At 36.2% G+C, this 15,361-nt stretch overlaps 1 protein-coding gene across 8 annotated transcripts in view; it reads left to right on the forward strand.

Annotated features, from left to right (window-relative positions):
- LOC111255384 (DENN domain-containing protein 11-like) overlaps positions 1–15,361 on the forward strand; it is a 38,922-nt gene that overhangs the window by 21,379 nt on the left and 2,182 nt on the right. For all 8 annotated transcript variants that reach the window (XR_015317978.1, XM_086976204.1, XM_086976207.1 and 5 more), the window contains 7 exons: positions 169–258; positions 4,872–4,938; positions 5,828–5,948; positions 6,683–6,862; positions 7,278–7,368; positions 7,822–7,880; positions 8,251–8,409. Coding sequence is in view for 7 of the 8 variants with exons in the window: in XM_086976204.1 (XP_086832330.1) it covers positions 169–258; positions 4,872–4,938; positions 5,828–5,948; positions 6,683–6,862; positions 7,278–7,368; positions 7,822–7,880; positions 8,251–8,368 (726 nt within the window). In the remaining variant the exon portion in view is untranslated. The remainder of the gene's footprint in view (positions 1–168; positions 259–4,871; positions 4,939–5,827; positions 5,949–6,682; positions 6,863–7,277; positions 7,369–7,821; positions 7,881–8,250; positions 8,410–15,361) is intronic.

Genomic DNA, 15,361 nt, shown 5'->3' on the forward strand with positions numbered 1-15,361 from the left:
ACATTATTATTAAATAATTCCGTTATCAAGAAAGTGGTTGAAGCATATAGTCAAATGTATTAAAATAATAAGTTCTGGAATATTTTTTAACACATGCGATATTTTATTCCAGAGACAGAAAATCAGTTTTGTTTTTCTGTTGTCTTCAAATAATCGCATTTGACGTAGGTGGATCGTGGAAGTTATATGCCCGCAGTCATGGAAATTACTCACCCGGCTGGTTGCTTCTCGCAATTCCTCAATTACTTTGGAGAGAAGGTTAGTCTCATCTACCGTGTCTACTTAGTCCGGCGTTTATAGAGACATGTAAAGGATAGTAACATTGATAGTTGAAAATTAAAAAGTCTTAAAGTTAGAAGTTTTCAAGAAAACAAAGTATTATTATTATTCCAGCAGTTAGAAATAGGTTGGCTCATAACTGTAACCCTCCCCCTCCTATCTCTTTGCTTACTTTTTTTAAATCATCTTTATTTCTATTTGTCTTTGGGTATCGAAATTTAAGACCTTAAATATTATAAAACAGATTAACTGATTGATTATGAGGAAACTACAGCAGCGGTTAGGAATTAGAATCCTTTGTTTTGTCAGGAAAATCCGATAAGTACTCGATTCAATCCTAGGGTAGTGTAAGAATGTAAAATTATGGAAGCAATATTTGAAATCAACGCAGTCTATCTGTACTTTTCATTTATGTACGTATTCTTGTCATACATACCACAGTTGATATTAAACTGGGTTAAGCTAAAGCACAGCTCCAGCGCATATCCTAGTCTTGGCTTTAGCTGACAAGAAAATGCACCATCTTTATCTCATGCGTCTTTATTATCGATAAAGCTGCTATCATCTCATTGCCTATCTCATCATCTTATAGTAAAAAAAACACCTATCTTCTGAAATTTGAAAGTGAGACAAGTTTAGAATGCCCGACAAACGTATTCACAATCGTCAACCAAAGCGTGCAGTGATATCCGTGCCCTACGATTTGAAAATTGGATAGCAGTATTCTCTGTTTATGATTTCTATTCATTTAACTACTTTGGTTTGCACACACATGTGAACCGATACGTACCCATTACTTGTCCTCTAGGCGAGCTGAAGTCTGAAGGTATCGTTTGAGGATAGATCTTCGATGAACAATCGATATCGATCATCAATAATTATATCTATAAATAAGCGATTAAGCATGCATTTTCACCCATTATAGTCGCAAGCTCGGCTAGCTGCTTACTTAGGAAAGGAATTTTTAACAGCACCAAATGAGACGACCTAACGCTTTCTCGTGGAGATGCCATCATGCGGCTCATTCGATTGTAAAACAAGAGTTAGTAACTTTCTATTTGAAAAGCAGTCCTCTGTGATTAGATCTCAGCTGGTACTCCAAAACACTTTAGAATATCGATGATTTACGAAGTGTGCTGCACCTGGTAGCCACTTCATTTGAAATCTATGCCGATTTCTTCGTAAAATATTATACCGTTTTAACGGAACAACATTTAAACCCAAACCCAGTAAATCAAGTTTAGTTCACCCAACGCCTAATTTAATCATGGGTATATTTTGCTATTTAAAATTATGAAAGCCCGGAGAATAAGGTTATTAAGATGTGAACTTCAGTCGTTTCGGCAATTACAAGAACTTCTGTCCATCGAGGGTGAACCGAAAGTTTTTATATGCTAGAACTTCAGATATCGCTTTGGCAAATCTACTGCAACCTAGTGTATCATGTACTAGTATGAAATACAGCATATTGTTTCCTATAGAGCAGTCTTATCGATTTGTCTATTATAACTCATTAACAACGATATTTTCGCTACAAAAAGGAGTAGCTTGTAACGTACAGTACTCAACTTGTTTATTTTTTTTATTTTAATATTTTATGCTTCGAAACTAATATATTGGGCACTGCGAGTTTGCTAAGGTAAAGTATGCGTAAGGTCGAAATTTTTTGTCACAGTAATTTTCAGCCTAAGTTTTTTCATTTATTAATATTGCTGGAAATTGCCAGAAGTCAACGCGGTTAATGCTGAACAGATCTAAATCTTATTTTTATAATACCAATTTTTCTTTAAATTACATCTCTAGTCTAAAATAACAGATTTTCTAGAAATACAGGAGATTACATTAATCATATAGTTTAAATCAGTCGGTTTGTATCGCTGTTTCTCGTAAGCATACTTCATCTTACTAGAATACTCAAGAAAAAAACGGAATTTTCTTCTAGGGTGTTCTTCAATAATTTAAGATATACTTATGTTGCAAAACTTTCGGGTATTAATTGCCTATACTTTGAGAAAGGATCTATGACATCGGCGACCGTCAATTGACCTTTGTAATACTGCGTCTTGTTCTTCCTGGAACACGGTGTAGACCGATGTGTTGTACGGCGTGCTGCTACGCAGTCCTGGAATGCTGCGATAGCGTTGGCACTGCTGGGCATATCAAACGGATGATTCGCGGTATGAGAAGTTATAGTGCAATGTAAATATTTGCGGTTTTTATGGGAGCGGTGTAAGGCTGTTACAAGCGAATCGGGAAAACTTTGAAACTGAATAACCTTTGGGCTAGTTGCGCTAGAATAACGATTCTTTAATGTGTTGGAAGTAGTCTGCTATTTTTTACGTAATTGTTTCAACGCTAGGGCAGGTTCTGGACAGTCATACGCCCACCATTAGCGTTTTCATATATAAATTCTGCATCTATGGCTTATAGCCAATCGGTAGTAGGACATGATTATCCAGCAGTTCCTTTTTTAGGGCGTGGAAGACTTGGAATTACGTGGACTTGAATCTGGAAAATAGGTGAGTTGAAGCCAACGTTGGATATTGCTTTGTTTGACCCAGGAACTAGTTGAAACGTTACGATGAAAACTGGCGTCTCTATCAGCTAACTAGACTGCGTTGTTTCGATTGCCGTACTAACATCTATTGCAAGTACTTCCATCTTCTTATGTTCGAACATTTTTGCTATTATCATCAAACACGGTACCTCTTTAGGGCAACGCCATTCTCTCCCCTGTTACTCTGTCTGCCATTCTCTCAACGCGCAATAGAGACTGTACGATGATCCCTCTCAGATAGTATGCTATAGGCAAGTTTTTTGACGATTAAAGTTTTGCGATTTTTATGTGGAAGTGACCATATGCATTTCCAATTGGCCTGAACTAAATTTACGGAGGACCCATTTTTCACTCAGATTCGTTTTGCAGTATATGGGTTATAATTCTGTTACATTTTGAACGCCAGTTTTAACTGACAAAGTCCTTAGACATAAGCTTTCGTGAGAAGCCTCCTCTATTGCGGCAATGTATTATTGTCCTGAAGGGGCAAATCCTCTTATCTGGCTGCCTCATCGCTAGCCCTGAACACTCTAGTCTCCATGTTTAGAACGTTTGCACCATATACGTATTTTGCTTTCGGTTAAAGCCTTCTTGCCTAATGTCTTATAATCTTCGATGAATTTCTGCACTGCTATAGCTTTCGAGTGAAAAAAAAACTAGACCGCGAAACTTTTATTTTTAAGGATGTTTTTCCTTCTAAACTCATTTCCCCTAAGGGGTAAACTATTCTTTTGTAACTCATTTTTAAAGGATTGGAATACTTATCAGTCGAATTTCGTCTGCTTGCAGCGCAGAGTTCATAAATTATTCAACTTCGAAGTTTGTCGGATTCACTTATAACAGCTAGATATTTTCTCTGGCCGGTTGTGTCCTGTCCTTGCAGCTGGCTGTATACGCCTTTTCACTTAATGCATAGACACATAATTGCGAAAATCCACCTTCGTCACGATCAATGTATGTGTTGTTTTATTAATGCTATTAATACCCGCAGCTCAGAAATTTCACATAAGAACAAATATAATAATATTTCTTCCGGACAGATAAGAACATGATAACATAATTGCATATACTGTGGCAAAAAACCTTGAACGACACTATAATAAATAAACGACCATAATTCTATACAATATGCGTTACGGTTACTCCAACTCGTTTGCTGTATCCATACTATTTATCGTCCCGGTTTATCCGTACGGCTAGCTGCTTAGTTCAATTATCTACGAGATGTGCACGTAGAACCCATCTGTTCTTTATATCTGTTTATAGAAGGAGACGAGACACGCTATTCGTTAAGCCGAACGGGTACTTAATTTAGTATCGTGACATCTTTTCCAGGCGAACGATTTAGAACCATAATTCTCATAGCACGGTCGCAATAAGTATACATCATGATAAGGCGTTGCGCATAATAAGGAATCTAGATGTACAGAATTTGCCGGTGACCTGCGAGAAGCTGTTGTTTTCATTTTTGATTGGGGAATTGTGAAACTTTCCAACTGAAAATAACTTCTTTAGTGCGCTTCCTAAGAGATTGTCTCTTTCCGGGCTTTTAAAGCGGTGGTGCTAACTCGTGTGCTCTCGACGTTTGGCGTCGGACGAGTGCAGCAGGTGATAAATATTACCCGCTATACATAGTCTCTCGCAAATTGTTTGTATATTAAGTTATTTTGTTTTATTTAAAAGCTTAGTTCTCATCAATGTTAAGAAAAGTGCAACGATATTTCGTACACTTGACTGACCTGAACAGCAGCGTTTTCCTGTAGTAGAAAAAAGTTATGACAGTACAGATTACCTGCTTTTAGTTCGCTCCTACTTGCAAATAACAGAAACAACGTCGATTGTGCCAAGGTCAATGAGCTTGTGACAAGAATATTGGCAAAAAGACACGGAAAAATACACATTTTTTTTAAATTCGTTAAAACTGTTTTTAAAAAGAGGCTGTCTTTGGTTTGGGCATGTCTGTTAATGGTGGTTGTCTTCATTCCACCAAAATACAACGTTGGTTTTCTGACGTGTGGGCTCTACTGAATTCCAGGTGTTCGCTCTATGGCGATTCGCTCTCCTACGAAAAAGAATCCTTTTTTTCTCGCAGCCTCCTATTGGTACGTTTACGCGTATATGATTTGGCCTAGGCCAACTGTGACGAGAATTTTTTTACAGGGTACGCATAAAGGGAGATGACTATTTTGCATTCACGAAACTTTCGTCGAAACGAATTGAGCAGTTGGGTATAAACTGCCATCTAACATAACCTTTTCCGTCTGAATTAAATTTTCAGTTGTGTTATACCATTTATAAAATAATTCAAAATGAATGTCCGGTGTCTCGATCAGAAAATCCACTCATAAAAATTGTTTCCGTAAGGCCGTATTCAGTCCTGGTGAGATAAAAAAACATCCAATGTTAATTCATCACTGGCAGATACAGGTCGTTGGAGCGACCATTGTTTGCTAGTGGTTTGGGCAAAAACACAAACTGCCCAAACCATAATTTTTTTCCTATATTTCTACTAGACGATGTGTGTACGTCAGTCTACTGTTCATTTCCATCATGAAAAAAATAGCAAAGACTGTAAATAGATTTTTTATGTCAGCGTTGACGAGGTCTAATTATGAAAGCATAAAGAACTACTTTTCACATAGGTACAAATTGCGCAAAATGGCATACTCAAAAACCTAAACCTTGAAAGATAACCTAGTGATAACCTGGCAATCAGAAGATGATTATAGTTCGTTGTTGTTGTTGTTGTTGTTGTTGGTGGTATTGTGTATATTCATCGGATGATCCTTCCCTGAGCCGTTGTCGTGTTCGTATATGCCGGCGTCCAAATAATAATAACTGTTATTATACCGTTTAGTTATTTTGTGTATTTGTGGGCTGATTGTTAGAGTGAGTTGCGACGAAATTATGCAGCACACAAATGTGCATATAGTTTGTATGTTAAGGCTTGATATTAAATTGACCTAAACTAATCGTGATGGCTTTTAATAGGCGTTGTGTGTTTTCGAGTCTACTGCACATCTACGCTGGTGGCGCACGTTCACCCGAACGTTGAACGATGCTCCAAACTTTGTCCTCCACAGTTTTATGTTAATATTGCGGATATAGAGGGGTAAGTTGTAAAGGGGCAGTATGGGGTAACTCAGTCTTTTTTGAGTATTCATTTCATGCAAGAAAACTTCCTTTGCTTTTGAATAATTACGTAGAAAACACGACTTGCGACAGGTCTAAGACGTACCTTCTAGAGTAGCTTTTATTTTATCTACTGGATGCTATTTTTAAGAACAGAACTATAACTTAAAGCGAGCCTTTTTATGCAATTAATGCGCATAATAAGCCTGGTTTACTGGTAAGCATATTTTATTTCACCTAATAGCTTTTCCCACAATATAGTCTAAATACAGTTTGTTATAGAGTACACGTCGAATACGCTTATTCATGCAATATAAATTGAGCGCACTTCTTCATTTGGCTTGGTTTTTACACTGATGATATATTAGCGTGAACGATGCTGGCGGCCGTGGCGATGTTTATAAATGATGATGCAGCCTTGTTTTTGAACTTGATGATAGTAAATGAGGAGCAACTTGTTGCTGGTCTATGGCCAAGTTCTTCTTCTAGGAAAAAAACATTTCACTACTCGGCCATCTTTCACGCTAATCTCTCCAGAATGAGACTCTGTTGGCTTAAAAAATTAGCCCAGTTCGACCACTCAAATACAAGACACTGGATATTTAGTAGTTGATGTTTGGTAAATAGAAAATTTTACAAAACGCGGCTCAACTAAATCCTTAATTAAGTGTGGAAGCTTGTATCGGTTGTTTCTATTCTTTATGGTTTTTCCAGGATTGCGAATCTTTCATCCTATGTGGCGTGTACGACGGAAAAAATATTCGAGTCAAAATTGTCGCTATTTGACCTGTACATCGACCAGCAAAATGTTCGCGCCTCAAAACTTCGACATCACAGCCTTCTCGAAACGAACGTTGCTGATCGTTTGAGATTTTCGCATCTCAGTCAGCTTAGGTAATTAAATCAAGAGTTGAAGTAAACGAGAAACGTCCTAGCTATTAAAGGGACTGATGAACATGGCCATTATTGTTAGGAGACAATCCCCGAAATGTGAAATGTATTTATGATACAACACATTGCTTTACAAATTTTAGACTTCTGTGACAGACGCGAAGTATGAATTATTCCAAATGTAGTTTCTAGTGGTGGACGCAACTTTTCACCCAAATGCGATCAACAATGATCACTCTAAGATCAATAGCGCTGATTCTTTCACTCGCTGGGGACGTAAGCGTCCCACGTATGTCTTTTGATTTCTGTCAGTATTATAACATGATTTCATATAGAAACAAGTTGGTAAAACGTTTATAGCAATCAAAGTGTAAATTAACAAATGGAGACCCTCTCTTGTGTTGGCACATACTTCCAGATCAAAAGCACAACCACCGGGAAAAGAAAGCGAGGCTGATGAAAGTTGGTTCACAACATTTTTTGCTGCTCAAAATACACAGCTTTTCAAGGTGAGACCGCTTTTTATAGTAGACAAGCTTTTAATTTATTCAAAGAACACAGACCTGCTTATTACTATTGACACCTTTAGAGTACGAATATTTGTGAAGCAAATATCAGTAAACGAAAATAAATATTCTGATAGTATCAATTGTGTTTCAGACTCTACCGCGCCGGAATTTCTATATATACATATTTGAAAAAATATTTATTTAAATATACATATGAAATTTACCCGTGCCGCAAGAGCTGGAGCCTTTCAGCCCTGATGCTAACGGGGACGGTGGATTTGTTTAAACAATATAGTAGACACATAGCTTTTTTAACAAGCGTTCAAAATTGCAATTGTTCAAGGTTAAAAATAATTAGCAAATAAAGAGGTTGAATTTACAGTGGGAATGGCTCCGTGAATAAAAATTCTACTTGGAATTTTCACTGAAAATACTTTTCCGGTGATATTCTAGGAATTGTACGCTGCCGAAGCCTCTCCCTCAAGAGTGTTTACAGCAGGGCACATGCGAAGGTACCAAAATAAAGACGACATAACACATCTTTACTTAAATATTATTATATTAAACATGTTTTTATATAAGGTGGATTAGATTAAGATTTGACAGTTTGAGAAGTCACTTGGAAGTCTCTACTTCTGAGATGAGAACTATACAGTTATCAAGAGACATTTGCCCTACACCATAGATATATGTACATATATAAATTCATTCGGTGAAAGTGTATGGTTAGTTTCTTCTCGCAGTTACAGTGTTAATGTTCCTTTAGTTACATAATAATTTACGTTTAAATCTTTATAAAGTCGTCTTGCCGCACGAGCTATTCGCCCTGTCGTATTTACAATTAGGTCTATTTAACCTGTGACGCATCGTCGACTCTTTCAGAGCAAACTTGGATCCCATAGCCGATCGTCACTTCGTGGCTGAGCTGGCTGACGTGTACGGTATTGATATTGTACTTGTCAATGACGGGGTCTGCTGTGCAAGCCTACCAGCTTCGTGAACCATTAGTTAAATGAACATATTTCAGTGAAAAGTAAAAAGGTGAAGGTCACATCTTTTAAAGTCGAGAAGCGTCACCCATAGCCTATGACTACATCACATAATAACACAAATTAATTATAATGATGCCAAGGTAACTTGCACTCGCGTTACTCTATCTCGAATAGAAAAGGTACACTGCACAGTCAAAGGAAGTAAATTTATTCCATTGAAGAAAAAGGAATGGCAAACAAAACTTTACAGATGGAATAAAGTAACCTTATAGTAAGTCATAATTAGAAGTTCCCAAAAACTGCATCGTTAAGCATAAAATTAAAAAAAAAAAAACAATTCGAATTTTATGCATCTTTTTGCAAAAAAAAGTATAGAAAATGCTTTGAATCTAGAGGCAAAGTCTAGAGGGGTAGAAGCTCAGTAGACGAAGTTTTTATCCAAGTAAATTATAAAGCCCCGATAGTTAATTTTTAATTAAAAGTTGAAATTCATAGAAAGATGGCTTGAAAAATATCACTTAAGGGAAAGTTTGCCTTTTCCTTTGATATCTATTCCAAGTTAGCAAAATAACTAGTAGTAATAAGTCAAACATTGGAAAATTCTATTCAGTATGAGTGTTCTTTGCTTTAAAATAATTCTTTAAAGCCATTCCATTATGATCAGAGATCAAGGGGTAAATTTAACACTCCGTTACTCATTTAATATATTCTAATCGCCAACAGAAATGCTGAAATGCTGAGAATCCTGTTGTAGCGGGTAAAAACATTTGTTCGGCCGAATCTAGGACCGAATTCAAGAAGTAGTCAGTTTTTCAACTAAGCTATCTGTAGATATCACAGTAAGTGCTCGAATTTGTGGGCATAACGCGCGATATTTGTGGAAAAAGAATGAATATAAAAACATCGGCCAGGTCCAAGACTGCGCTCAGAAGAGAATCCAAATATTTAAAGGAAGGAGCTAACTGTTGCAACACATTTGCATATTGCTATCCATGGTTACCTGAACAAAAGGGGTAGAGATAATTAGACAAACTAAACCGCTGCAATTGTTTAACCTAGCAATTTTTTTATACTATAAAGATTAATGAGAAATCTCATTTGCAAAAGTAAAAAAAAAAAAGTTTTCTGTTGTGAAGAGCTCACATATTAAAGTAGCTTGTACCGGCTGAACATACAAAATACCTAACTGTTCTAGCATAGTCTGTTATATGCACACGTTTTAACTCTCACGGTCGGTGCACTTTTTGTCCTGTATTTTTTTTTCATAAAGTTAACCTTTACAACGTGAACAAAATTTTGGCGCTCAAAGTTCCTCTAAAAAATATTCTTCGTTGACTAAGTTCTTTAAATGCTTCAATGAGTGAACCTGAGACCTGAAATACTGCGTATTTAGAATTCTGGGTTACGGAACCTGCTGAAGTGAAGGTGTACTTGCATCCCCGTAGTTGTTTTAGTTTTCTAATTTGAGGCGCTGTTAAACATTGTATATTTTCTAAACCGATAACTATGCAAAATGACCGAGAGATTCCAGCTTCAATTATTTCGTTTTTACTAGATCAAGTCTTGCAATGCGCAAGCAGACGCTGCCATGAAAGGACGACTGGCGTGTCTCTGTTTACTTGGTTGCCTCTGTGACGGGCTAGTGTGTTATTTCCTTTATTTCAGCCAAGTAAAATTTCCGCAGTCTTCTGGACAGCGAAGGAATTTTAGTGAAAGGTTTTTGCCGTTATCGAGGTGCAGATTTTGTGACACAGTGGCGGACAACTTTTTTGTTAGGCCGCCGAACGAACGCTCTCTGTATGTTTCATCGTATGTGGAGCGTGGGGTAACGTCACATTGGCTAATCTGAATCCAACCTTAAATATTACCTAAGTATCGTTAAACTCCATAACAGAAAAGCTAGAGATAACTATGATTCGGCCAGTGTGTATTTTGTTTTTCAATGAATAGCACAATGATGTGCATCTCGTATTTTTAGACTGTTCCATTTCTCACATAACCTCTTGCTAATTCGATTTGTAATCTATGAACGACTTGGTCGTTTTTTTTTTAACTTAACATAGAAATTGTGCATAGATTAGCCTGCGCAGTGTGAATGTTCCCTATAGCCCAAAAATTAAAAAAATGTGCAAGATGATTTGAAGACAACGACATCAGTGTGGTGTATATATATATATATATATATATATATATATATATATATATATATATAGGGTTCCTGTGTATATTACGGACGTCGTATTTAACACGCCTGGCTATATGTAAAGTTGCTAGTTCCCTTGTCACTAATTACGTTTTAACTAAGGCAACATGTAGGATATAGCACTCAAACTGAGATTTTCCCCTACGCCTTCGTTCTAAAATTGTATTTAAATAAAAACAGATAAACAGATATAACAATCTTTCTTGTGCGTTCCCGAAGTGCCGTTCCTGACGGTCATGCTTATTTAATATAATAACTATCCCCTGCCATCTCAATTTCAATTCGAGGCCTAAAACAACGAACTAGTCATTTTCAAAATATTCATTTTTTTTTCCGCAAATAACTTATCAGAAATCGTGCATCGAGCAATACTAGTAGATGTAAACTCACTGTGGATTTTGCTTAAATACGCTATGTATAGAAAATTCTAATGAAGTCAAAGTTTAAGCTGATGACATGCCAAATGTAGCACAAATAGAACATGGCCAAAAGTTCAAAAGGTGAAAAAAGTGCGAAAAGTCTAACCGCTGAAGCTTATCTAGACGACCCCATTGGCCATTGGTACTTCGCTCTCTAGGACGGCTGCGAAGAACTAGAACGGGTGAATAATAACCTTCGGAGCCCTTTAAATCCAGATTTTACCAAGAATCATTTGGTTTGGCTCATCAAGGTTTTCACATATGAAAGCTGATATTAACAGAGATCATCGATTTCAACCAAAAAGAAAGTTTTTCATCCTCATCCGTCCAGCGCTATCTTTAATTTTTGCCACATTCCAAAACCAAGGCACTTTCGTTTGCCGAAACGAATTCGTTGTTTTGATACGGAAGATGCTGGCTTTAGTCAAATATTGTAAATAGCAAATGAGCGTATGCCCGTCAAAACACATGGCCCACTTTATTTAGTGTATGCCAATGTAGGTGGCGTGCCCTATCGATCGCCCCCATCTGTTTGTTTTGCTTTGCAAATTCATATTTGTTAGGCCGTTAACGCCGAATAGTCACTTGCCTGATGTCGTATTTGATGATATTTCGTGTGCAAGTCAATTTAAATGTTACTTTTACAACGCCCTTTTATTTGATATTGGCTCCTATAGAATAGGGTTCACTGGTACAATTCATTTAACAATGATACCGTAATATGAGTCTACTTTTTAAACAAATTTCGCTGCTGTCACGTTTTCAGGACTAATTTCATTCAAAAAAGGGCCACTCGGTGTGTCAACGAAACATCGAATGGCTCATATGTATGCTGTACAAATATGTGTATCTAGAAACTATGGTGAAGAGCTTGATGGCATAATTCAGTTTATTCGTTACTGTAATTTCTGAGCTAATTTGGGAATCGTTATCAGTGATATATTGGATACGAGTTGTAGGTACGTTCTTCAAACTCTGGATAAAGACAGCATTTAGGTGGTTTGATGTAGTTCGAGCAAACCTGTCTCCTGATTCGCAATAAATATTTTCAATAACACTTCTTTTATTATCTTCTGAATAATATTACTTTTTTTATTGTATAAAATTAGCGAGAATAAATTGACAATTCTATAACAGATTTTCGTATTTTTACGTGATCTATAATATAACTATATATATAAGCAGGCATTTTAAGCATGCATAAACAAACTTTTGGTGTGCGTTGCTGGCAAGCTTGGTACTCATAATGCTTTTGTAAAGACTCGTAAAATTAATACGCAGAATAATATGGGGATGAAAGAATATGAAGCACTATGAATCAGAGGATTAGTTTATAAGCATCGACTTTCACTCACGGAGATAGTGAAGTATAAGGCCAGGTGTCAATTAACATTGTTTCATTTTCATTTACAAGGACGGTTGGGTTAGTATCAGGCAAACGCTTCCGCTACCGCAGCGGTAATGGCCACTCTTCGCTCCGTACTGAATTAGTACTGGATTTCAGATCAAAACATTAAATGTATACCATTCCACTTCAGCTAACCACGTGCTTTATAGAAAGTTTTATATGCTCAGCGCTGAAATGTATTACCGGCACAGTACCGCAGCAATCTCAGAAGCTTGTCTGATTAGTATTGAGTGATAATCGATAGGCATATTATATCAGACCGAACCATTGTGGACACGCCTTGCAATATACGGTTAATAATAATGCGGATCGACACATTGGTTTGATTATCTGCGATGGATATTAGGTAGATCGTTTTCCGAATGTAAATTTTTGTAAGCAAACTTGACATTGTATTAGTATAATTTTTTCACTTGGCACCTACGATAATTTAAGTTGAAAACTCGGTAAGGACACTCGCATAGGACGCACTTTTCCAGTATGTTGACAATTGTCCCAAAACCAATGATTTTTAAAACTGGAAAAGTTTCAAATGCAATATTTAAACTGGGGTGTAACAGAAAAACCTTTATGAACTTCATTCCAAAGTAGAGTATATCTGTGTCATTTTTAGAATTTTTTATAGTTACATATCATTTTATAGTATTTATGCGCTTGAATATGTCATATATATTTACCAGAAAAAAAAATATATATATACTTGTCTTGTTTTAATTATTTATTGAAAATCTATTTTAAAAAATTTATTGAAATTGTGATTTTATATGGATTACCACTCAATGAACCTGTAGCGGTCAGAAGAAGTACATATGTATCACCAAAGATGTAATCGTGAAGTATCTATACGATTTACTATCAGGTACATTGTATCATTTGATCCTGTTGACTTTATATTAATTAAAACTATGATCTATGAGACAAGTATACCAAATGTCTCTTGGGAATACCTTTTTATCTGAGCTTTAGGCGATCAAACCTCAAAAGTTCTTTTAGTCTTGTATACTACCTATTTGGCCAAGATAGGCAATAATTTTGTTTTGTCTTCCGAGTTACCTTTACATGTTGTAAGATTTACGCTAATTCTTATGTTAGCTAAGTTTGCTTTTATATAAAAAAATTGCGTTTTTTTTTTTTATCTATAATAAAGAGCTAGCCCTATTTACTTTTCCCCCTTCTTCAACTTCCTGTAATTAAAGGATTTGCAAATTTTACGCTGGTAACATTCTTTTTATTTGTTTGCTATTTATTTGCTGAGAAAAAGTCACTTTGTTTGATAATGCGTTTATTTGCAATGTGCGCGGAGCTAAAAGATTTTATCTGAAAATAATGTTAAAATTTTATTAAGATACTTGCTATGAAAAGTTAGTAACGAAAATGACCTCTGCATTAATGAGTTATCTTTCGTTTGCGAAAAATCACAAACTAATTGGTTTTTATCGGTCTTTTACATTGCTATGAACGTATGCCCCACTTGGCATTACATCAGCCCAGCTTAACAGCCGAAAGCACTAACTGCAATATTGGTATCATATACGCAGGTTAGACAACGTGTTAAAACAGCTTCCACAAATGAAGCTAGACCTTCCTCACAAAAAAAACTCATTGCTACCCATAATACACAACTCTCGTGCCATCTGTAATATAATTCGTGTTGAATATATTATAACGTTACATTAGGTATAATGCGGTTTTATACGCAATATGAAATAAGTATCACGTCATTCTAAAGGCTACCCCCCGACACCAAAGTCTTATAGGTATATCGGAGTGTACGGCATAGTATCGCATGCAGCGCAGATTAAAAAGTTTGCTTCTGTGTTAGCCACTTGGTTTGGACGCGTATCTCGGCATTTACAAGCCAACCTGGAATGGCGAGTGAGACATTTTTTAGCTGAAAAATAATAGCTGCCATACATTTGAAAAACAACCATTCCTAAGACTCGTTCTCGTTAAAAGAAATATTTTAATAGAAGACTATGCTGAGTTTCGTAGCAGTCAGTAGCTCTCATAAAGATGGATAACATCTCATAATCAAAAAGTTTTAAGGTAATCCAGTAGAAACCAAGTAGTTGGCTAGCTAAATATATAGCGATCATACATACGCGAAACACGCCACTGTGAAGTTTGAGAAGGTCAACCACAATAGAAGTGGAGCAGCTAATTAGGAGTATGGCTGCTAGCGAAGCCTCCTTGTTTGTTGACACTCAAGTTTTTGTTGTTGATTAGCTGCAACTACGGTGTACCGTAATAGTGTTAATGCTTTAACAATGAAACATGGGTTTCGAATACGAAATCTGATCTTACACTTGCACCGCTTCCCTTTTACTTTTTCCGATGAGGCTAATAACTTCTCCCCAGGTACCCTCGCTTTTTGTGCATATAGCTGATTAAAGCGAATATACACAGACACCAATTTACTAACATTGTCTTAATATATTAACAATTCAAACACATATTCATAATTTATAGGAAAAGAAATATTTTCTACGTTTATGTGTAAGCAGATCAATATATATATATATATATATATATATATATATATATATATATATACATTTCTTCAAGGTAAGCATCGATTTATGCAAACGACTTGCGTATATGAAAGTACAGAGAAAGGTATTCACGTGTTACAACACAGTAAGTTGTAACAAGTTGTTTTTATCAAAACTGAAGTACTCGAAAAAGAAATGCAAGGAGAATACATGATCATTATGATAGCATGATTAAATAAAAATTTGAACTAACAGTCTGTTTAAAGCAATACGTTTATCTTCTACTTAATGTAGTAGAACACAGCCATGCGCGGAGTGCACTGACGATACACCTAGCTTCCACCACTCATGTGTTGAATTTTTAGTAGGTGCTGATCGTCCATATAGGCGCAAACTAAAATCATCGATTTCATTTAGTTAATTCCCAAGATTCATGGGTGTTTTGGGCAAGTTCTGTTATTTTCTCATACTTATATACA

The sequence above is a fragment of the Varroa destructor genome, unplaced genomic scaffold (genome assembly GCF_002443255.2).
Source record: "Varroa destructor unplaced genomic scaffold, Vdes_3.0 BEIS01000001.1, whole genome shotgun sequence".
Classification (NCBI taxonomy): domain Eukaryota; kingdom Metazoa; phylum Arthropoda; class Arachnida; order Mesostigmata; family Varroidae; genus Varroa; species Varroa destructor.